This window comes from Drosophila virilis, chromosome 4 (assembly GCF_030788295.1).
Source record: "Drosophila virilis strain 15010-1051.87 chromosome 4, Dvir_AGI_RSII-ME, whole genome shotgun sequence".
NCBI lineage: Eukaryota > Metazoa > Arthropoda > Insecta > Diptera > Drosophilidae > Drosophila > Drosophila virilis.
The window spans coordinates 19,236,315-19,254,653 of NC_091546.1; the positions used below are offsets into that span (position 1 = coordinate 19,236,315).

At 41.7% G+C, this 18,339-nt stretch overlaps 11 protein-coding genes across 15 annotated transcripts in view; 5 read left to right on the forward strand and 6 right to left on the reverse strand.

Moving 5' to 3' along the window:
• Kr-h1 (Kruppel homolog 1) overlaps positions 1–143 on the reverse strand; it is a 41,770-nt gene extending 41,627 nt beyond the window's left edge. The window contains exon 1 of the mRNA XM_070209481.1: positions 1–143. The gene's annotated coding sequence lies outside the window, so the exon portion shown is untranslated.
• A 439-nt stretch (positions 144–582) lies between these two features.
• Kr-h2 (Krueppel homolog 2) lies at positions 583–5,982 on the reverse strand. 2 transcript variants are annotated; one of them, XM_015172706.3, is made up of 5 exons: positions 5,848–5,982; positions 2,687–3,002; positions 1,770–2,019; positions 1,571–1,704; positions 583–1,038 (listed from the first exon to the last, which is right to left on the reverse strand). In XM_015172706.3, the coding sequence occupies exons 2-5, from the start codon at positions 2,959–2,961 to the stop codon at positions 816–818; spliced, it is 882 nt and encodes a 293-aa protein (XP_015028192.1). In that variant the 5' UTR covers positions 2,962–3,002; positions 5,848–5,982; the 3' UTR covers positions 583–815. The 2 variants fall into 2 exon arrangements, with proteins under 2 accessions (XP_015028192.1, XP_070065587.1); XM_070209486.1 differs by lacking the exon at positions 5,848–5,982 and adding an exon at positions 4,390–4,411.
• A 50-nt stretch (positions 5,983–6,032) lies between these two features.
• LOC6628168 (protein-lysine N-methyltransferase CG9154) lies at positions 6,033–6,927 on the forward strand. Its single transcript, XM_002051428.4, has 3 exons — positions 6,033–6,270; positions 6,326–6,479; positions 6,538–6,927. Exons 1-3 carry the CDS (start codon positions 6,127–6,129, stop codon positions 6,906–6,908), a joined length of 669 nt encoding a protein of 222 aa, XP_002051464.3. The 5' UTR covers positions 6,033–6,126; the 3' UTR covers positions 6,909–6,927.
• On the reverse strand, positions 6,855–7,651 carry Pfdn1 (prefoldin 1). The gene is made up of 3 exons (XM_002051427.4): positions 7,491–7,651; positions 7,244–7,386; positions 6,855–7,178 (listed from the first exon to the last, which is right to left on the reverse strand). Exons 1-3 carry the CDS (start codon positions 7,518–7,520, stop codon positions 6,971–6,973), a joined length of 381 nt encoding a protein of 126 aa, XP_002051463.1. The 5' UTR covers positions 7,521–7,651; the 3' UTR covers positions 6,855–6,970.
• A 96-nt stretch (positions 7,652–7,747) lies between these two features.
• On the forward strand, positions 7,748–9,450 carry LOC6628166 (uncharacterized). 4 transcript variants are annotated; one of them, XM_070209483.1, is made up of 6 exons: positions 7,748–7,848; positions 7,920–8,335; positions 8,403–8,413; positions 8,511–8,696; positions 8,764–8,966; positions 9,025–9,450. In XM_070209483.1, exons 2-6 carry the CDS (start codon positions 8,172–8,174, stop codon positions 9,448–9,450), a joined length of 990 nt encoding a protein of 329 aa, XP_070065584.1. In that variant the 5' UTR covers positions 7,748–7,848; positions 7,920–8,171. The 4 variants fall into 4 exon arrangements, with proteins under 4 accessions (XP_070065584.1, XP_070065586.1, XP_002051462.1 ...); XM_070209485.1 differs by having other exon boundaries at positions 7,769–7,848; positions 7,994–8,335; XM_002051426.4 differs by having other exon boundaries at positions 7,772–7,939; positions 7,994–8,335.
• Positions 9,451–10,006: 556 nt separating this feature from the next.
• LOC6628165 (farnesol dehydrogenase) lies at positions 10,007–10,961 on the forward strand. Its single transcript, XM_002051425.4, has 2 exons — positions 10,007–10,720; positions 10,773–10,961. Exons 1-2 carry the CDS (start codon positions 10,007–10,009, stop codon positions 10,812–10,814), a joined length of 756 nt encoding a protein of 251 aa, XP_002051461.1. The 3' UTR covers positions 10,815–10,961.
• LOC6628164 (uncharacterized) lies at positions 10,809–12,294 on the reverse strand. Its single transcript, XM_002051424.4, has 3 exons — positions 12,150–12,294; positions 11,239–12,087; positions 10,809–11,181 (listed from the first exon to the last, which is right to left on the reverse strand). Exons 1-3 carry the CDS (start codon positions 12,182–12,184, stop codon positions 10,881–10,883), a joined length of 1,185 nt encoding a protein of 394 aa, XP_002051460.2. The 5' UTR covers positions 12,185–12,294; the 3' UTR covers positions 10,809–10,880.
• Positions 12,295–12,504: 210 nt separating this feature from the next.
• Positions 12,505–15,004, forward strand: Fbw5 (F-box and WD repeat domain containing 5). The gene is made up of 3 exons (XM_002051423.4): positions 12,505–13,229; positions 13,283–14,715; positions 14,772–15,004. The coding sequence occupies exons 1-3, from the start codon at positions 12,725–12,727 to the stop codon at positions 14,853–14,855; spliced, it is 2,022 nt and encodes a 673-aa protein (XP_002051459.1). The 5' UTR covers positions 12,505–12,724; the 3' UTR covers positions 14,856–15,004.
• Positions 14,742–15,659, reverse strand: LOC6628247 (uncharacterized protein ZK945.8). Its single transcript, XM_002051422.4, has 2 exons — positions 15,372–15,659; positions 14,742–15,316 (listed from the first exon to the last, which is right to left on the reverse strand). The coding sequence occupies exons 1-2, from the start codon at positions 15,562–15,564 to the stop codon at positions 15,054–15,056; spliced, it is 456 nt and encodes a 151-aa protein (XP_002051458.1). The 5' UTR covers positions 15,565–15,659; the 3' UTR covers positions 14,742–15,053.
• An 8-nt stretch (positions 15,660–15,667) lies between these two features.
• ND-51 (NADH dehydrogenase (ubiquinone) 51 kDa subunit) lies at positions 15,668–17,622 on the forward strand. The gene is made up of 4 exons (XM_002051421.4): positions 15,668–15,791; positions 16,005–16,358; positions 16,425–17,259; positions 17,331–17,622. The coding sequence occupies exons 1-4, from the start codon at positions 15,746–15,748 to the stop codon at positions 17,524–17,526; spliced, it is 1,431 nt and encodes a 476-aa protein (XP_002051457.1). The 5' UTR covers positions 15,668–15,745; the 3' UTR covers positions 17,527–17,622.
• On the reverse strand, positions 17,403–18,208 carry LOC6628245 (uncharacterized). Its single transcript, XM_015172705.3, has 3 exons — positions 18,072–18,208; positions 17,848–18,007; positions 17,403–17,793 (listed from the first exon to the last, which is right to left on the reverse strand). Exons 2-3 carry the CDS (start codon positions 17,967–17,969, stop codon positions 17,634–17,636), a joined length of 282 nt encoding a protein of 93 aa, XP_015028191.1. The 5' UTR covers positions 17,970–18,007; positions 18,072–18,208; the 3' UTR covers positions 17,403–17,633.
• Between the last annotated feature and the right edge of the window lie 131 nt (positions 18,209–18,339).

Sequence of the window (18,339 nt, forward strand, 5' to 3'; positions counted from 1 at the left end):
TTATTTTGAGTTAAATTTGAAAAGATATCGTTATTTTAATCCAATTTGTAAGCGCTTGTATATTGTCCGATTTCAGGTCGAAAATTGCATAATTTGTTAAGTTCGCAAATTAACAAACATTCTAACTAGACTTTAATATAACTGCCCAAGCACACACACACACTTTTTCACTTTTCACAGTATATATATATATTACATAAAAATATTTTAAAACTAATTGTTGTTTACAAACGATAATCGGATTAGCATAAGACGCGAACAATTTAATTAGTTGCCAGTTTTTGTTTTCCTTGCTCATTTGTTTTATTCAATTACAATTTTCTGTTCGTTTTCTTTGTAGCTTCATAAAAAATATATATTGGATGTTATATGTATAAATACTTATAATCAGCGTCAATTGTTTCATAATCTTCTCTCTGTTCAATTTTGCATTGACGCAAGCAACAACAAATTTTAACTAATTGTCTGCATTAACGTTAATAATACGAACGTTGAAATTTGGAAAAAAAATAATTTTAAAATATAAAAAATATTGTGTAGATCATTTGTAGTTGTAAAAGAAAAGGGCCCAATCAAAATATCTACTGTAAACCAATCAATTTTATGTTCCAACGAGGGTGTCACAAATTTTGTTAACAATTCAAAATGTGAGCCTTAACACTGATGTGAGTCTCTGTGTATGTGTGCGTGTGCGTGTGTGTGTGTGTGTGCAGTAGTGTGTGTGTATTTAAAATAGACTTAGTTAGCTTATGATTTTGCTGGTTGCTTGTCAATTTGATTGTGGTTCTTATATATTTGTCGCTGCCGTCCGGGCTCTACTGCGCCGGCGCCGGCTGTGGCTGCGGTGCCAGGCGATTCACGAATCCAATGCCGCCGCGTATGATCTTGCCAACGACTGGGGGCGACCGAGCGGCCAGCGTCTCAAATGTGATGCGCAGCTCGGCGAATGCGGTGCGCGGATAGGGATTGCGACGCGAGCTATAGCGCATGACCAGGTAGTGGTAGTAGATAATGGGCGTCATCAAACCAGCATGGGCCCTGTACAAGAGCAAAATCCAAAGATTAGCAATAATATATAAATATGTTTATATGTTGGGTGGCGGCACAACGTTTTCCGAAAGCTTTTCTGTTGTTTAACCAGGTCTTTGAATGCACTTTAAAAAGTTCGTTCCAATTTTCACGTCTGAAATGTATTTATCCAAAGTTCTTTACAAAAGAGTTAACCTTACTTGAAGGTTTTGCGAATCGCATAGAACGGCTTTATCAACAGATAGCGTGGGGAAAGTAAGACGGGGAAACAGTTGGAAAGCGTCAGATAATCTGAAGGTTTTGTGATTCGCATCGAAGGGCGTTAAACCAAAAATCGGCTGGTAAGAAACATATTCATAAAATCTTTCTCCGCTAACTTTTTATCCAAATACTCCGTTTTACTTCACATATGGTAAGCACAGCTTTTAGCTCTTACGGCTTAGCATTTGTGATATATGATATGTATATTTATTGCTCCCACCGTTTCAAATCCTGGTTTGCAGCCATTTTCATATATACATAAAAAGTTTATAGTACTCACATGAAGGTCAACACAATGGCGTAAGGCATAATGAAAATCTCGCAGAAGGCGATGGCCTTCAGTATATTGGCCGCCTTATACTCCACAATTGAGATGACAAAACGTGCGGTCCACCAAGAATTTTGGCCAATAAGCTAAAAAGGGAGAACGAATTGTATTAGCAGGCTGGTCCAAGTAGCACACTTAACATTTGACTTACATCCAACAACTTGAGCGAATAGCTGGACGCATGCAGCACCGAGTAGAGTGCAACGGGTATGAGCACCAGCAATGTGGGACGAATACTAAAGAAGATCAGCGAGTACATCATATAATGACACGAGTCTTCGGCAAACAAACGTGACAGAAATTCGCGGCTGAACGAGAATGCAGGCACACGCTGATGCAAACGCAGCGCCGAGATGGCCGCATTCGCAAGCAACACCTTGTTGAAAGCGCTCTGCTGTGAGCTAAAAAGACATAAAATAAAGTTGAGGATTAGCTAGTTAGTTGTTGTAGTTGTATAAGTTTAAAGCATATAAAGTGAAAGAGATCTAGCACACACAGATTATCCTTAATTAATTTTTTCATAATGCCCTTTTATGCGATTCACAAAACCTTCGAGTAAGATCTTTTTAATAAACTGGCTTTTTCTAAGTCTTGTCCTAGTCTTACGTTCCCTCTCGTTTCTCTCCCTTTTATGTTGAACAACGCCTTTCTATGCGATTCACAAGAGCTTTAACCTTGGTACAGTCTCACTTTCTCTTACTCTTGCTCTCTTTTTGTCTCTTATCTTACTCTCCCACTATAATTTGCTTCTAAGTGCTATCTCTAAACTCTTTTCAACTAGTATAGAAATGTTGTCTGTTTTAGCTGAATTTCCCTCGTTTACTCTCACATAGACACTCACTTTCGCTCTTAGACTTTACCTTCCAAATATCTCTTCAGCTCAATGCCGCCCCTCTATGCGATTTTCATAATATCAATTGAGGCAAAGTAATGTGTTCACATAAGGATTTGTGAATGTAGTTGAGCAAATACAAATGTAAAAGACCTTCCGATACAACCTACACATGTTTCACCCATTTCTCAGTTTTGTAGCTGATCAAAAATTATACAAACTTTTTAAGTACTTACGTGAATATGGGCAACACATAGCTGACAGTAAAGAAGATAACTAGCAGACGTAACGCCCAAAGTGCCGAATCGATGCGGTTTGTTTGAAAATGCTGGAGCAGCCTTGCCGTAGCGTTTTGTGTTGTCTGCTGCTGCTGCTGCTGTTCCTGCTGCTGCTGTTGTTGTTGTTGTTGTTGCTGTTGCTGTTGCTGCTGGGATGTTGTGGATGAGCTTGGCTGTGCATCGCCCTGGGCGCTGTCAAAGCTCGGCTGTTGCTGTTCAGTTGCTGCACTCATGCTTGTAGTGTTCCTCTAGAGGTCTATGCTGATATTCCGGTCTGCAAGTTGGTTATCAAAAAAGTCAAATAAATACCATTAGAAACCTTATCACACTGTGACAATGCAAACAGAGAGCTGCCTCTTATCAACACTTTGCTAATCGTTGGCCTGATAAACTTTAAATACTTGGTCTACAACTGGTATTTGGTGCAGGTAATATTAATAACTAAAGAATTTTTTAATAGAGAAATATATCTAATTAAGAGAATAACGTTAAAACGTACGCTTGAAGTATATCGCCTGGTTACAGATTCTACTCTTTTTATTTTTAATATTTCGCTCTCATCTATTAAATATAATTAATATTTCGCTTTGTATAGGCCAGAACGTGCATTGTCATGATAGAAATGGTTAACATAAAGTTGCCAAGACGAGGGCAGTTCAACAAGTAACTGAGAGTTATCCAAAAGGCAAACTGAACCGACCAGTATGATAATTATTTTAAAATGTTATTCATATTTCCAAAAATATGACTTTTAACTAAGAAACTGGCTAGACTCTAAATTGAGAAAAATATGTAAATAAGTTTATTCTTGATTCTGATATGCATTATCAATGTTAGGTACACTACTCTATGTTTACCCTTGCCTAGGGCTTTAAAATTTTGACAAAAAATATGTAAGACATGGGTAGACATTCCGACTACACAGGTATGCTATTTTGCAGTTATAGCTTTTTTTTTAATTTTATTTACTTCGATTTTAAGTGCCATATAACACCACAGTCAGCAAATTCAGATTAGAAACCTTATAATCTGTTATACGTGTATAACACTCTTCGGTATACCAAAAAGATAACTGTTCTCGCTGCACTCGGTTTTTACTTTTTTTAAGAAACGCGATTTTAATTGTTATTTACATAGACATAAGTATTGTGTTGTAAAAACAAAACAAAAACCAGTTGAATGGAAAGTTGCACACACACTGACACACATAAGCGCACATACACACACACACACAGACACAAGCACACACACACAGAGACACGCTTAATGTCGAAGGCGTGTACAGCGTTGCCAAAGAGGCGTTAATGTTCGGGTCTGGCAACTTAGTATGATGTAGCGGCAGATATTTTTACTGCAATTATGGCCAAGTTTTGTAAGAGTCACAAAAAAAAAAAGAAGAAAAGCACACAAAAATAAAATGTCAATTGAAAAAGCAAACGTAACTTGACTAGTTTAATAACCACACATAAATATAAACCAATGAGATTGTCTTCAAATTTACGACTTCAACTTTCTGCAGAAATTGTTTAAGAATTGAATTGTATTTATTATGCTTTTTAAAAGGCGTACATGAAAGTTTTTATGGAAATCAAAAATGAGCTTAACGAGCCACAACAATTAAATGAGTTTCTAAAGAAATCCACAAAAATGTTTATGATTACTTCAATTGTGGAACCGTAAGTTACGGGTTTCCAGCTTAGCTTCAGCGATTAACAAAACAGACTGATGAGAGACTGATGCCAAACCACTGACAAAGTAACCACAATGTGCATGTCGTTACGACATACACGTCAAAATAACAACAAACATACACGCATACACATACAGACTATTGCCCAAACAGGTGGCAGACACACAACGTACAGAGAGAGGGGGCGTTAGAGCTGAGCGAGAGAGAGAGAGTGAGAATGAGAGTGCAAAGAAAAGTGCGACGGCGTAACGTGGGCAGGAAACAAGCTTGAAAACTGGCGGAAAAATTTTGCAATTATTAACAGTGTTGCCAATATCGCCGATTGAATTTAATATAAATAACATATTAACAAGCCAACTAGTGTGATTTTTCCCAAATTCTTTTATCAATCGCTTGCTATTTTTAAACCATTACAGTTAAATAAAACTATGTTACGCCAATCGAAGGTTATTATTACCTTCAGTAATTACGAATTCAAAAATCTGGCCGTTTTTCTTCATCAACTTTAGCAGCTTTTTTTTCCGTCAAATAGTTAGGCAACACTGATGATAATGCATAGGTGAATCGACAGCCGCTGGTGGTCATTAGGGTCAATCATATTGTATGCATATTGGTGGGCCGAGAACCAATATTGATTTTGGTAAATGATGTCCTTTCGATACAAACTAGGTCGAGTTCAGCGCTAGATAATTAATTGTTCATTTGATATGCGCATTTTAGACTAAGGTCGACTAATGGCTGAAATTTAATAACTAAAGTATTTGGGCCACATTGGTGGTTAAATCAAGCTGAACATGATGGAATCTAAGGTAATAATGCGTAAACAAATTACGTCACATCTGGGCCCACGAGGAACACGTCAGTGTCAGCCGCCGTACACACAGAATTGGCGAACAAGGTGCGCGCTCTTATTGTGTGACATTTGATTGCGCTGATTGGCATTGTTGAACTCTTTAGACCCCACGTATGAAATGGGCATGACAGAGCAAAATCAAAGCTTATACCAAAGTGCACTTTAATTACATTTATAGCTACGCTAAAAACGCACAAAATCGGCACTTAAATTGGCTACTTCCGACTTTTTATATCATTATTATTTTTTTTTTTTGGGCAACACGTAGCCACTGCCGGCAAAGCCAATGTGCAGCAGCATTAGTGGCAGGCAGCGACCTGCATATGCCTCGCCTGCTTGTACACATAAATAAATATTTACTTGTGTACACCAGCGTGTGGATATCATGGGTAAATTGGGTTATTAACCATTGTAGCCGCCTTTTTTTTTCTTTTTTTTTTTTTGATTTGGAGCCACTTTCTCACTAACATTAATGCACAGAAGCTGCCGCAAACGCTGCAGTTGTAAAACATTTTGCGAATGTTTAAGAACTAACACCTTTTTAATGTACGTAGTTTGAAATTGAAGCAAACTTACCCGCTTAAATGCAACTAACGCACAGCGTTGTTTTACTGTATGAAATTAAATTAAATAAAATAAATGTGTCGACACGAACTTGCGATTGAATGACTATCGATATATACTAATGCGATACAGTAAAGCATATCGATTACCAACCAGTGTATACCAGGTTTTCAACCGCCAGATGGTAGTGATATGCCAGTGTGTGCATACATTTCAATTTCATTGCCATACAGCAACAGGCCAGCCGCATTATTTTATATTAATGGATTCAGAATTAATCAAAACATAGCCATGGACAACGATGACATAACATTACCAGCGGACACGTTAGCTATATTGAATGAATTTCTAGCGGAACGCTCAAAGCGTGAACATGACGAAGAGCAGCGTATGTTAAACAAAACAGGCAAAGATGCACATTTCGAAGAGGATTGGGTAAAGGATTAATCCGCAAAATTGGGTTTTATTGCAAATTAGTGAATTGTTTCAGCAACTTAGTCAATTCTGGTACAGTGATCGTACCAAACGTGCAATAGGCGATGCACTAGCCAAACTTGTAAAGGAACACAACAGCTCAGACTTTCGCATTGCTTTATTATCATGTCCATCGCTGTATGCAACTATCAAGGATGTGCACGAACAGGGTATGCAATACCAAAGAATGCAGAGAATTACTTGACTCTATAACCAGTACACTTTCAGTCAACATATTTGAGTACGATCAACGATTCGCTGCCTATGGCACAGACTTTGTGCACTATGATTTCAATGCCGTGGACAGCTGCTCGGACTATCTAGTTGAGCACCATAAACGCTATGATCTGATAATTGCCGACCCACCATTTCTCTCCGAGGAGTGCATGACCAAGATGTCGAAGATAATAATTAATTTACAGCGCAGCAGCGCATCCAAGCTGGTATTTTGTTCAGGCGAAGTGGTTGAGCCGTGGTTAGTCGCCAATTTGCCGCTGCACAAATGCAATTTTCGGCCGGAGCATGAACGTAATTTGGGCAATGAGTTTGTTAGTTTTGCCAACTTTAATTTTGACCATTATATTGAAAATAATAAATAGCATATGGTTGTTCGTATCATCGGGGACTGTTAAATGCCTTGAATGGTAATTGTGTATGCATTTTATTTAGCCGGTACATCCGCTTCCTTGCGCTGCTGCACTAGCTCACGCAGTCCATCCTCTTGATCCTTAAGCGACTTTTGCAGAAATTCCTTCTTCTTTTCGAGCAACTCAATGGCCTTATCACATTTGTCCTGTTTGCTCTTAAGCTCGCTACGCATATTGTCCAAATCAGTCAACAGAAACATGCGGCCAACCGACATATAGACCCTGAATAAACGCATCTTGATGAGTTTGCATTCACAGCTTTTAATGCCTATAACGGACACACTCACCTTGTGTCATCTGTCAAATTGCTGGTGCTCTTTTCGGTTAGCGTATATTTCTGTTTGCCCGTCTTGACCATGTCGCATTTCATGTCAATCATGTTTATCTTTTTCGTGGTTTCCAATTTATTAATTTGCATTTCAGTGAAGGCCTATTTGGGGTTGGGTTAAAAAAGATGAGTGTTTTTCTTTGGTGGCACCACGCGCTGCCTGCCGGCAGTTGCATGGTTGAGTTTGACCTGTATATTTACTTTACCTTCTTCAATTCCATATCCATTTGTGCCATTTTGTATTTGAGCTTTGGGCTGTTGCTTATAAATATATTCAAGTATTTGTTTTACGCACTAATTCTATGAAAATTTAAACACCTGCGTATACTTGAGGGGTTTGTAGATAGATAATTAGATGGTGGAGGTCGGCCGATAAATAAGTAAATGGTGGCGGTCGGCCGATAAAACGCCGTATATTTTTGATAAATAAGTAGATGGTGGAGGTTGGTCGATAGATTCCTATATTGAAACGATATTTTTTACTGCAAAGCTGAATATTAATATATGTATATTCAAATGCATAAAATAACTATTTTATTTATATATCAATTTACATTCCAACATGTAAGCCACAAATAAGTGTTGATAGACAAATATGACAGCTTTTAAATATATTCCGGTCGATTCGTTTACAGTTACAGCTGTTTTTCGTATGGTATTTGACTCGAGTTGTCATGTCAGGCCAGACTAAACTGTTTGTGTATTGCAGAGCCGTGTATATTGTTTGATTAAAGTATAAAAGTTATGGCTTTGGTGTCTTTGCTGGCTCTTTATACCTGGGCACAAGGATCACATACGGATTTCACATCCTGATGTTGTTATTAATAGCAATTAACATAAATATTGAATGCTCGAGAACATAGAACGAAAACTTCAATTGGCAGCAAATGGAGAACAACAATGTACCGTACGATAAAAAGCAACCGCTGGCTAGCGATATTGATATTGGACTTGTCAAAATAGAGCAGGATGAGATGTCAGAGTTTAATATTATTGAAAAAATGGAATTGCACTGGGAGCAGACACAACAAAAGCAGCATCAACCCAAACCGTAAGCTCAATTTTAAGTGAACTCCTCAATGGGAGCAACAACTATATCAATATATTATATTTTACAGATTTCATCGAGGTAAGCTAAATTAATGGAAGAGGAAGTTGTTCAAATTGGAAAACATCATTCTAAGTAAACAGTAAACATGTAATTGTACTTAATTCTAATATTGCAGGACAAAGAATGGTTAATTGGCGAGAAGCAGAAGTGAATTATCTAATTGATTTGGTTAAGAGCAATGCCTATGTTTGGAACAGTTCTGTGCCCGATTTCAAGAAGAAGCATAAGAAAGCCCTGTTTTGGGAGCAGGCCGCCGACAAAATAAATAAATCCCTACGACCACGGACTCCATTCACACGAAGTACTTGGCATATATATATACGGCCTGTATTTAAATAAGCTAACTTATATTTTTCTATTTATTGAAGATGATTGTTTTAAGAAATGGAACAATTTACGTACGTATTTCCAAGCAGAAGTCAAGGCCGTTAAGGTCAAAAATAACGGTGGCACTTCGGACGCCGATGACAATATTGGGGGCGGCTGGAAATATAGCTCAAAAATGAGCTTTTTGATTGGTACCCGTTTGCCGCAGATATCTGTAAATACATTCAACAATAGCGATCAATCGGTAATTGCACACATATATGGCTTATAATTTCATAATTTAAATTACCCTGGCTTTTCAGGTGTTTGATACGACAACCAGCTTTTCTGACTCAAATGGAGAATCAGAAATGGAATCATGCGATCGCAGTGCTTTGGTGGAAGCTTCAATCCAAGAACCTCAGGATAACGATTGCAGTCAATCGAACGCCAATTTAGATGATTTGCATCAATTTTTACCGGACTCACCTCAGGCGAAACGCAAAAAGAATAATGAGCTTACGGACACGTCGGAAAATACTTTGCTCCACACGATGGTGAACAATGTGAATCAATTCACTGGCACCGTGTCAAGTCAATTGACTAAAAGAGAGGAATCGCAGTCCTTTTACTATAGTAGCTATGTTGGTCAATGCTTGGATAAGCTTGACCCGGATCTCAACTTAGAGGCAAGGGAAAAAATAAGCGAAATCTTATTTAAATACGAGAAAGCACAATTGAAGCGATAATAGACTGAAATTCAGGTTATTTAAATCTAATTGTGTTAGGGTACATGTAAATAATTAAAAAGCATTTAATATAAGTTAGTAATATGCTTGTAGTCAATAATTAAGTTCAAAGGTAGGAACAAATGTGTTCAAATTGGCAAACAAACAAATGATTTGTTCTTTATGTGTCTAGACTATTGTAGAGATTATAAAAATAATTAATGTTATGAATAAAAGTTAGTAATATGCATGTAGTCATTAAATGTAAGCATATAACGAATGTTAATTTATTTTGCGTAGGTTAACCACGAGCTAAAGTCACATTTTAGTTTTATAGAGACTATAGAAATAATTAGCATAAGTTATGAATACGTAGATGTTGAACGTAGAGTATAATAATTACAAAGTAGCTAATTTCGCCATAATTTGTTATCGAATTTACGCTAAACACAATCTAGACCATTAAAGGGATTAACCTAGATTGGGATAGAAAATGCCGGCACACGGAAGCCGTCCAACTGCGCCATAAACCACCACTGAGTATACCTCAAGCACACATATTCATTTGCTTTAAAACATGGAACGCTGGCACAACAAGCTCGCTGTTGTCACGGGCGCCAGTGGAGGCATTGGAGCTGCCTGTGCTCGTGCCATGATAGGCGCTGGTTTACGTGTGGTGGGCCTGGCGCGTCGCGAGGCCAAACTCAAGGAGCTGCAAGAGAGTCTGCCCAGCAATTTGCGGCAGAATTTTATACCAAGACGCTGTGATGTGTCCAAGGAGGAGCAGGTGCAGAGCGCGTTCGACTGGATTGAACGTGAGCTAGAGGGTGCGGACGTACTGCTGAACAATGCGGGCATTACACGTGAAACGGAACTGGTGACGCCGGGGAATACGCAAAAGCTGCGTGAAGTCATAGACACCAATATCATGGGCGTTATTTGGTGCACACGGGCAGCCTTTAATAATATGATAAGGCGCGATGTAGAGGGTCATGTGCTGATAATTAACAGCATTGCGGGGCAGCAGGTGCTGAATTTCATTGATGTATTGCCATCGTTCAACATATATCCGGCCACCAAGTTTGCCATTACGGCCATAACAGAAACATATCGTCAGGAGTTTCAGCTGCACAAGAGCAAGGTGCGCGTTACAGGCATTTGTCCGGGTGCAGTCAATACCAACATATTTCCAGAGGAAATACATTTCTATGTCAAGGATATGGTACGACTGGAGCCGGCCAATATAGCCGATGCCGTGCTTTATGCATTACGCACGCCGCCGCATGTACAGGTAAATGGATTACGTTTCGGATTAACTCAAAAACTGACTTTGTGCTTTACAGATACACGAAATAACTATAAAGCCAATGGGTGAACTATTTTAGGTTGCACTTAGAATTTGATTAATAAAATAAACGGAGCTACAACATATAATCAACTATATGCGCTGGCTAAGTTTTCTTATGTTCTCTACCAGTGGCCTTTAGGGCGTCTAGTCGTTCGCGCAGCACCTGCTCATTAAGACTGTGCATGCAGAGGAATTGCCCGTTGAGAAAGAGCACGGGTATATCATAGCGGAAGAGTCGCAGATAGCGCACATTCTCCTTGCGATCAATAAACACTTTCCGCAGCTCAAACTCGCCAGAAAAGTTTCTTTCCAGCTTGTCGACCAGCTCATCACAAAGCGGGCAAGGCTCCTTGGTGTAGAGCGTCAGCTGTGGCAGGCTTTCAGCTTGACTGGGCGTTGGTATGCTAAAAAGAAAAAAAATTGACTAGAGATTGAAGTTTGTCCAAGCAACACACAATTACATTTTCTCAAGCACCATCAGCACACATCGTCCATCGCCTGACTCCATAATGACGCAGCCCAGACTGCCAGCGGGTAGGGCATGAACTGTGTGGGTCAACAAATGGCTAGCAGTGATTTGCCTAAAGTCATGCGTGCACACTTCGTTGACGTCCAAGGCGGCCAATGCGCCAAACTGATCCTTCAGCTCCTCTTTTATGACTAGCTGCCAGCTGTGTACGTCATTTAATTTGATTGGCTGATCGCCGGTTAGCCGATATATTGCCTGTTCATTGTCGTGCTCTATGAAAAATTCGCGCACCACCGCCAGTGGCTGTAATTGTAGGCGCTCTGCTGTTTGAGCGGTGGTCAGGGCAACGGCTGCAGCGCCTGGACACTCTGATGAGGCTGGCTTCTCTTGCAGATTCGCTTGAGGATATCTGAGCGGCATACCTTCCGTTAGCAATTCGCTGTGCTTTACATCATTTTCCTGCTGTTTAAGGTTGGCTCGCGTATCGCCTAATATGATCCAGCCGTCTTGATCCTTCTGCAGGCATTCCAATGACATCTGCAGTCCGCATACCGAACACGCCTCATTCCGGATGGCGTGTGCCTGACAGCTTTTTAGACCCAGATGTTTGGCAACGTTGCGCAGCGAATCGTTGTTAACAATCTCGCTAGATGTGCAGACTATTAGCTTCTTGAATTCATCCCGAGGCACTGAAGTGCGCTTCACCAGCTCATCTATGACCATGCCAGCCAACTGATCCTCTTTGGTATATTCCAACGTGCTTGGCGTACGCACTGCGGCAGCAATAACCACCGCATTCTGATTTGGCCTTAGGCTGTGGTGGCGTACCATGTGCCATATGCTAAAATATAAATGAATTGCATTAATTATATAATTGAAGATTGCACGTAAGAAAGCGCGCACCTTTTTAAGCATTGCGAGCGAAATATTGCTGGCATTGTCGCAAACAGTTGTTATTGTTGTTGATTTAAATTTTCGATTTCGATAACACAAAACAGCTGTCAAACCTAGAGATGAGCGCTTGCTGCTGACAGCAGTGTTGCCAATACAGCTATTTCCTAGCTACACTTAGCTTATATTCAAAATCGACTGCGGCAAAAAGCTAAGGCTTGTAACGTGTTTGAGTTGATTTTGGCAACTTAATGGTAATGCTTGGTGCCAATTTATGGTCGAAAACAAATTCAGCTAATTTTAGCTATTTTTAACATTGAATTTAGCTATTTTTGTGCAGCGGTAGCTGGCAACACTGGTTGACAGCTGTTTCTTACTGTGCAATAACAAAACGCAACAGTGAAAGTTATTTTCAATTTTTATAACGTTATATTGGGCAAAAACAACAACAAGAAACAAAGACAAAGCAAAAGAAAAAAAAAACAGAACCCGTTTTTACGCCTCTGTCGCTTAAAATATTAAACATTAACCAGCCAGCAGTTGAAGTTGTAGGAAACTAGGCTACGGCTAAATATACTGGTACTCAAATGGAATTGACCTTCAAAAAGGCACGTCTGGTGACTAGGGCAAACACAGCTGCGGCTGCAGATGCTGTTGGCGAAGATTACAGCGATGCCGACAACGAGCACGATGCGATTGAGTTCGGCTGGTGGGCACTGCCGGAGCCGGCCCTTCTACAGATCTTTGTCTATTTAGATGTACAGGATTTAATTCGGGCAGGTCTAGTCTGCCGGCGTTGGAACTCCATTGCCAACGAAGATTTTCTCTGGCGTTTGAAGTTCCAGGAACACTTTAGAGCCTCGCCCAGTATACCGCTTAAGCCAGGCGCCAGTAGCTGGCGCGCCGAATATCAGCGCCTCAGCATGCAAATACCCTTTGTACAGGCCCAGCGCTTGGAGCCGTGCACCGAATACAACCATGGACATACACATCAGGTGCTGCATGTGAGCTTTGCACACAACGGCGAGATGTTTGCCACCTGCTCAAAGGATGGCTATGTGATTATCTGGAACGCACAACATCCGTGTACAGGTAGGCAATTGCAGCTGCCAAAGCAATGCTCTAATCCTCAGTTGTACTTGTAGAAAAGTATGCGCACAACATGAAGCAGTTTAGCTGGAAGTACACCCAATACTCTCAGTTTAATCAGAGTGACACACTGCTCCTGGTCTCGGGTGTGCATTTTGGCTCACCTCAGAGTACATCGGGCGAGATAGCTGTCTTCTATCTGGGCGCTACAGAATCTCACTTGCGCTGTCGTGTTGTCAATCGGCCTTATGATATCTTTGGCACCTGGTTCAGTGATCAGTATCTGTTATCGGGGGATCTTCACTGGCTGGCGCATTTGGTTAGCACCTCGGTGCTGTGGCTGAATAAAGCCAATCAGGAGATCGACTCGGAGCATGTGCCCATCATGAGCCAGCTGTATAAGTTCTACAATCGTAACGCCAGCTCCGTTCGCGCCATTATGGTGGCCAGGTGTCCATGGCTGGACGAAACCAACGACCCGCTGCCACAGGCACAGCAAGATGCATGCTCTGCCACAACGAGCGGCAGTGATCAGCCTTCTACATCCGCCGCAGTGGCCAGTGGCAATCCGTTATCGCATGCGGCCAGTTTGCGACGTACGCGCAGTGCTACGCCCGAGGATAACTATTTGCCGGACATTAGCGAGCACAGTCAGGTGCGCCGATCGCGTGCACGTCCTGGCCACACATCCGACGCCACCATACACTATCTGGAGGAGTATAGGCGAGCAGCTGCAGCAGCGACCGATGCCGGTCTAGATGACTGTTATGAGGACACCGAGGAGGAGTACGAGTCCTGCTCGGAGGTGCATGACGAATACGATGAAATGGAGAACAGTGTGCCCAAGTATCTTATATTTTCGACTGGCTCGAAGACCTTTACGCCACATCAGATTGGCTTTAAGCGCATACGCAATGTAAACTTTCCCAAAAAATTGGATCCGGGCCCCACGCTGAAGGAGCGCATTGCTGCCAAACGTTTAGCAGACCAACAGCAGCAGCAATCGCCACGCACAGATCCCGACTGGTGGGACTATGAGTCCGTGAAGGATCGTTTTGATCAGGTGGACAAAGTGATTGATCTGCATGGCCATATTATAGGCATGGCACTGAGCCCGGATCATAGGTATCTGTATGTTAATACCCGGCCATGGCCCAAGAACTATTTAATAACCAATCCGCTGGAGCCGCCGCCAATTGCTCAGGAGATCGATATACATGTGATCGATTTAATGACACTGAAGCGTGTGGGCAACATGCTGCGCGCCCACAAAGCATATACGCCCAGCACAGAATGTTTCTTCATATTTCTGGATGTGTGCGAGGAGTATGTGGCCAGTGGCGCCGAGGATCAGCATGCATATCTATGGGATCGCTATTATGGCATAAGCTTGGCCAAATTCAAGCACACAGATGTGGTTAACAGCGTGGCATTTAACCCAAAAGACTCCCAGATGCTGGTCACCACCAGCGATGATTATACCATCAAGGTGCGTTGAATGAAGCTGACGACAAATTTGTTTGATATTATGTTTTGTTTATTTAGGTTTGGCGCTCGCGTGCACAGGCCAAGGCGTACAATATTCCTGTCAATGTGAGCGAATCGTTTGAGCTGAAGCCCAAAAAATAGGCCAACTGCCTGTGTACCTGTTGCTGCCCAGTTGTTACAATCAACAATTTAGTCCATACATGCATATATGTATATGTATAATCTATATACTGCTCATTTTGGTGTTAGCTTTTAATGAAAAGATGCAAATTGTTTCGTGTTATTTTAAATGTTATGTCCTAATCGAATTTATTTTGGGTTTGTGTTGCGGGAGATAGTTTAAAGTGAAGGTTTCACTGTCGTTTCGTAGTCTGGTAGTGGATCGGTTATTCCCGATTCCGATGTTCCCTGATCTGGCTCAGATTGCGCCTCAGCGGACGTGGATGGCTGATCCGCGCGCTGATTTACAGGGCATGAGTCACCACTGGTGGGCTTCTTGTTCTTCTTGCGCTTTTCGGGGTGGCCAAAACAGTGCTCACATTCGTCATCATCTTCCGACGAGCTTTCGCCAAAGGCCACCGGTTTGCGGTATATGCAACAGCCTTAAAACACATTAAATATGTTACTTCACAATATGGTTTTAGGTTGTGTACTCACATTTCGATTTCATGCGATTCATATGCTCGTTGTCTATGACACCATCGTGGAAGACGACCCGGCGTTCCTCATGCGGCTGTTCTAGGCGCAGCAGCAATGTAGGTGTGGACTCCGTTTTTTGTGCGCCATCTGTTTCCTCCAAAGTCTCCGTTTTTGCGCATTCAGCATTATTAATTCGTTGAGCTTGTGCCATTTTGCAAAATAAACAAAGCAAGGAAATGTATCAGCTGCTGGCTTATGCAGCACAACCTTCCAGCCTCGATGCCTATCGATAACTTTTACTCAGATGGCGCACAGTTGCCACTAAGGTGCGACGGTGTGGCAACGCTGCGCGTATATGTCAGGTCGCAGCTGTCAGTCGTGTCGTATCAAAAATGGCTGCAATAGTGCGATTTAATTTGTTAACAAAACCGCAATTTGGTAAATAAACAGTAGCGTTTTAGTTGTAGACTATTTTTTAAATGCCTTACAATATCATTGGACAATTCGTGACGTTGGCAGCAATGCTATATAAAGCTATGTTATAAATTTCAGTTGAAAACAAATTATGTAATTTCTGCGCACATAAAAACAAAAGCTGTGGCGCACATATTGCATATTCATATTGATTTATTATAATTGCAATTTTTACAGTTGCGGCTCTGCCGGCCTCTCTGCAGTTGCGCTTGCAGAGCACGCAAGCACCTCCACCAGGCACCCCGCCTCCACAGACAAAAACCAAATTCGGACCATTAGCTGATGAGGATCGCATCTTTACCAATCTCTATGGACGTCACGATTGGCGATTGAAGGGTGCGCAGAAGCGCGGCGATTGGTACAAGACCAAGGAGATTGTATTAAAAGGCCCCGACTGGATTATCAATGAGATCAAGACCTCGGGTCTGCGTGGACGTGGTGGCGCTGGTTTCCCTAGCGGTATGAAATGGTCTTTTATGAATAAGCCTGGCGATGGACGTCCCAAGTATTTGGTGGTCAATGCTGATGAGGGTAAGTCCAGCCTTCAGTTCAAAAAAAAATGTCTATGCTAAAAATGTATTATTTTTGCTGCGACAGGCGAACCAGGCACGTGCAAGGATCGCGAGATCATGCGTCATGATCCACACAAGCTGGTTGAGGGCTGTCTAATTGCTGGGCGTGCCATGGGTGCACAGGCTGCGTATATCTACATACGCGGCGAGTTCTACAATGAGGCTTCCAACATGCAATTGGCCATTGCCGAAGCCTACCAGGCTGGCCTAATCGGCAAGAATGCTTGCGGCAGTGGCTACAACTTTGATGTATTCATGCATCGCGGCGCTGGTGCCTACATATGCGGTGAGGAGACTGCACTGATCGAGTCCCTAGAGGGCAAACAGGGCAAGCCACGCTTGAAGCCGCCATTTCCCGCCGATGTGGGTCTCTTTGGTTGCCCAACCACGGTGACTAATGTGGAGACAGTTGCGGTAGCGCCAACAATTTGCCGTCGTGGTGGTAACTGGTTTGCCAGCTTTGGACGTACACGTAACTCTGGCACGAAGCTGTTCAATATCTCTGGACATGTGAACAACCCCTGCACAGTGGAGGAGGAGATGTCCATTCCATTGAAAGAGCTGATTGAGCGTCACTGTGGCGGCGTCATTGGCGGCTGGGATAATCTGCTGGGCGTCATACCCGGCGGCTCTTCGACACCCATCATACCAAGAAAGGTGTGCGATGATGTCATTATGGATTTCGATGGCCTGATTGCGGCGCAAACATCGCTGGGCACAGCGGCTATTATTGTGATGGACAAGTCCACGGATGTGATCAAGGCTATTGCGCGATTGATTTCGTTCTACAAGCACGAGAGCTGCGGCCAGTGCACGCCCTGCCGCGAGGGCATTGGCTGGATGAACAAGATTATGACGCGGTGAGTTTTTGCAATGTAAAAACTATTTTCTGAGCTGATGGTTGGTTGGTTGGTTGGTTTTTCTTTTGTAGCTTTGTCAAGGGCGATGCTCAACCCGCCGAAATTGATATGCTGTGGGAGATATCCAAACAAATTGAGGGACACACGATTTGCGCTTTGGGCGACGGTGCCGCCTGGCCAGTGCAGGGACTCATTCGTCACTTCAGGCCAGAGATCGAGAAGCGAATGCAGCAGCATGCGCAGCAGACAAAGCGCGCCACTAATTAATTAATAATGTTATAGCTAATTATATTTGATTTCATTTAACCGCGCGTCGTTTATGCAAATAAAGTGTAAAGTTCTCTAAATTACAAATAAATGTAATTATATGTCATTTAATTTAAATTTAATCCCTGTATGTGCTTGATAACGGCTCGTATGTCCTCATTATCAGGTGTCTCATACTTGGGCGGAAAGCTGCACAAACTAAGTGGACCGCCAATTTGTGCCTCCACGCCTGGATAATTATTGCAGCGCGCCGGTATGAATTCATATCTGTATTTAATATATATTTATATATGTTGCATTTCCCAGCAATTTAGTACTTACTTCCTAGCTGGAATGCAGTGTGCTAGCTGCAACACCAGCACCAGACATAGCATTAAATATTTGAAAAACATTTTTGTTTGTATTAAAACTTGTTGCTTGCTTTGGCTTCTAGGTGTGATCATCGACTGTTTTGGCTGCTGTAAATCGCGGTCTTAAAACACTTAAGGCCCATTTAAAATATGCAAATGTTATGCAACATCTGGAATTTTTGCACATTTAATTACCTATTTTATTGCCATATGAATAATTAATGCAACAAAGTTCCATTGCCATCCCGTTGTCTTCCCGGTTAGCGGTTAGCGGTATTAAATACTCACACGACTTGCAATTATCTGAATATGATTAATCGTTAATCGAAAAACGATTAAATTAGTGTTGACGGCCAAAACAACTGTTAAATAGTAGCATATTTATAGCATTTATAGTTTCTTGTTTGTTTGTTTTTTTTTTTGTGAAATTTAAATTGAGTACAAAATAATAGTCCTACAAATA

What these genes read in the sequence shown, in the direction of transcription:
- Kr-h2 (XM_015172706.3), bottom strand. Translation starts at nt 2,961, where the DNA reads ATGAGTGCAGCAACTGAACAGCAACAGCCGAGCTTTGACAGCGCCCAG. An exon ending in ATTCGCTCAAGTTGTTGGAT is followed by an intron (nt 1,705 to 1,769) that starts GTAAGTCAAATG and finishes CTCCCTTTTTAG; the next exon opens with CTTATTGGCCAAAATTCTTG. An exon ending in GCCATTGTGTTGACCTTCAT is followed by an intron (nt 1,039 to 1,570) that starts GTGAGTACTATA and finishes GCTCTTGTACAG; the next exon opens with GGCCCATGCTGGTTTGATGA.
- LOC6628168 (XM_002051428.4), top strand. Translation starts at nt 6,127, where the DNA reads ATGGACAACGATGACATAACATTACCAGCGGACACGTTAGCTATATTG. An exon ending in CACATTTCGAAGAGGATTGG is followed by an intron (nt 6,271 to 6,325) that starts GTAAAGGATTAA and finishes GAATTGTTTCAG; the next exon opens with CAACTTAGTCAATTCTGGTA. An exon ending in CAAGGATGTGCACGAACAGG is followed by an intron (nt 6,480 to 6,537) that starts GTATGCAATACC and finishes GTACACTTTCAG; the next exon opens with TCAACATATTTGAGTACGAT.
- Pfdn1 (XM_002051427.4), bottom strand. Translation starts at nt 7,520, where the DNA reads ATGGCACAAATGGATATGGAATTGAAGAAG. An exon ending in TGGATATGGAATTGAAGAAG is followed by an intron (nt 7,387 to 7,490) that starts GTAAAGTAAATA and finishes AACCCCAAATAG; the next exon opens with GCCTTCACTGAAATGCAAAT. An exon ending in AATTTGACAGATGACACAAG is followed by an intron (nt 7,179 to 7,243) that starts GTGAGTGTGTCC and finishes GCGTTTATTCAG; the next exon opens with GGTCTATATGTCGGTTGGCC.
- LOC6628166 (XM_070209483.1), top strand. Translation starts at nt 8,172, where the DNA reads ATGGAGAACAACAATGTACCGTACGATAAAAAGCAACCGCTGGCTAGC. An exon ending in ACGGACTCCATTCACACGAA is followed by an intron (nt 8,697 to 8,763) that starts GTACTTGGCATA and finishes TATTTATTGAAG; the next exon opens with ATGATTGTTTTAAGAAATGG. An exon ending in TCAACAATAGCGATCAATCG is followed by an intron (nt 8,967 to 9,024) that starts GTAATTGCACAC and finishes CTGGCTTTTCAG; the next exon opens with GTGTTTGATACGACAACCAG.
- LOC6628165 (XM_002051425.4), top strand. Translation starts at nt 10,007, where the DNA reads ATGGAACGCTGGCACAACAAGCTCGCTGTTGTCACGGGCGCCAGTGGA. An exon ending in GCACGCCGCCGCATGTACAG is followed by an intron (nt 10,721 to 10,772) that starts GTAAATGGATTA and finishes TGTGCTTTACAG; the next exon opens with ATACACGAAATAACTATAAA.
- LOC6628164 (XM_002051424.4), bottom strand. Translation starts at nt 12,184, where the DNA reads ATGCCAGCAATATTTCGCTCGCAATGCTTAAAAAG. An exon ending in CGCTCGCAATGCTTAAAAAG is followed by an intron (nt 12,088 to 12,149) that starts GTGCGCGCTTTC and finishes TTTATATTTTAG; the next exon opens with CATATGGCACATGGTACGCC. An exon ending in CTGATGGTGCTTGAGAAAAT is followed by an intron (nt 11,182 to 11,238) that starts GTAATTGTGTGT and finishes TTTTCTTTTTAG; the next exon opens with CATACCAACGCCCAGTCAAG.
- Fbw5 (XM_002051423.4), top strand. Translation starts at nt 12,725, where the DNA reads ATGGAATTGACCTTCAAAAAGGCACGTCTGGTGACTAGGGCAAACACA. An exon ending in CGCACAACATCCGTGTACAG is followed by an intron (nt 13,230 to 13,282) that starts GTAGGCAATTGC and finishes TTGTACTTGTAG; the next exon opens with AAAAGTATGCGCACAACATG. An exon ending in GCGATGATTATACCATCAAG is followed by an intron (nt 14,716 to 14,771) that starts GTGCGTTGAATG and finishes TTGTTTATTTAG; the next exon opens with GTTTGGCGCTCGCGTGCACA.
- LOC6628247 (XM_002051422.4), bottom strand. Translation starts at nt 15,564, where the DNA reads ATGGCACAAGCTCAACGAATTAATAATGCTGAATGCGCAAAAACGGAG. An exon ending in GAATCGCATGAAATCGAAAT is followed by an intron (nt 15,317 to 15,371) that starts GTGAGTACACAA and finishes ATGTGTTTTAAG; the next exon opens with GCTGTTGCATATACCGCAAA.
- ND-51 (XM_002051421.4), top strand. Translation starts at nt 15,746, where the DNA reads ATGGCTGCAATAGTGCGATTTAATTTGTTAACAAAACCGCAATTTG. An exon ending in GGTGGTCAATGCTGATGAGG is followed by an intron (nt 16,359 to 16,424) that starts GTAAGTCCAGCC and finishes TTGCTGCGACAG; the next exon opens with GCGAACCAGGCACGTGCAAG. An exon ending in ATGAACAAGATTATGACGCG is followed by an intron (nt 17,260 to 17,330) that starts GTGAGTTTTTGC and finishes TTTCTTTTGTAG; the next exon opens with CTTTGTCAAGGGCGATGCTC.
- LOC6628245 (XM_015172705.3), bottom strand. Translation starts at nt 17,969, where the DNA reads ATGATCACACCTAGAAGCCAAAGCAAGCAACAAGTTTTAATACAAACA. An exon ending in CACTGCATTCCAGCTAGGAA is followed by an intron (nt 17,794 to 17,847) that starts GTAAGTACTAAA and finishes TATTAAATACAG; the next exon opens with ATATGAATTCATACCGGCGC.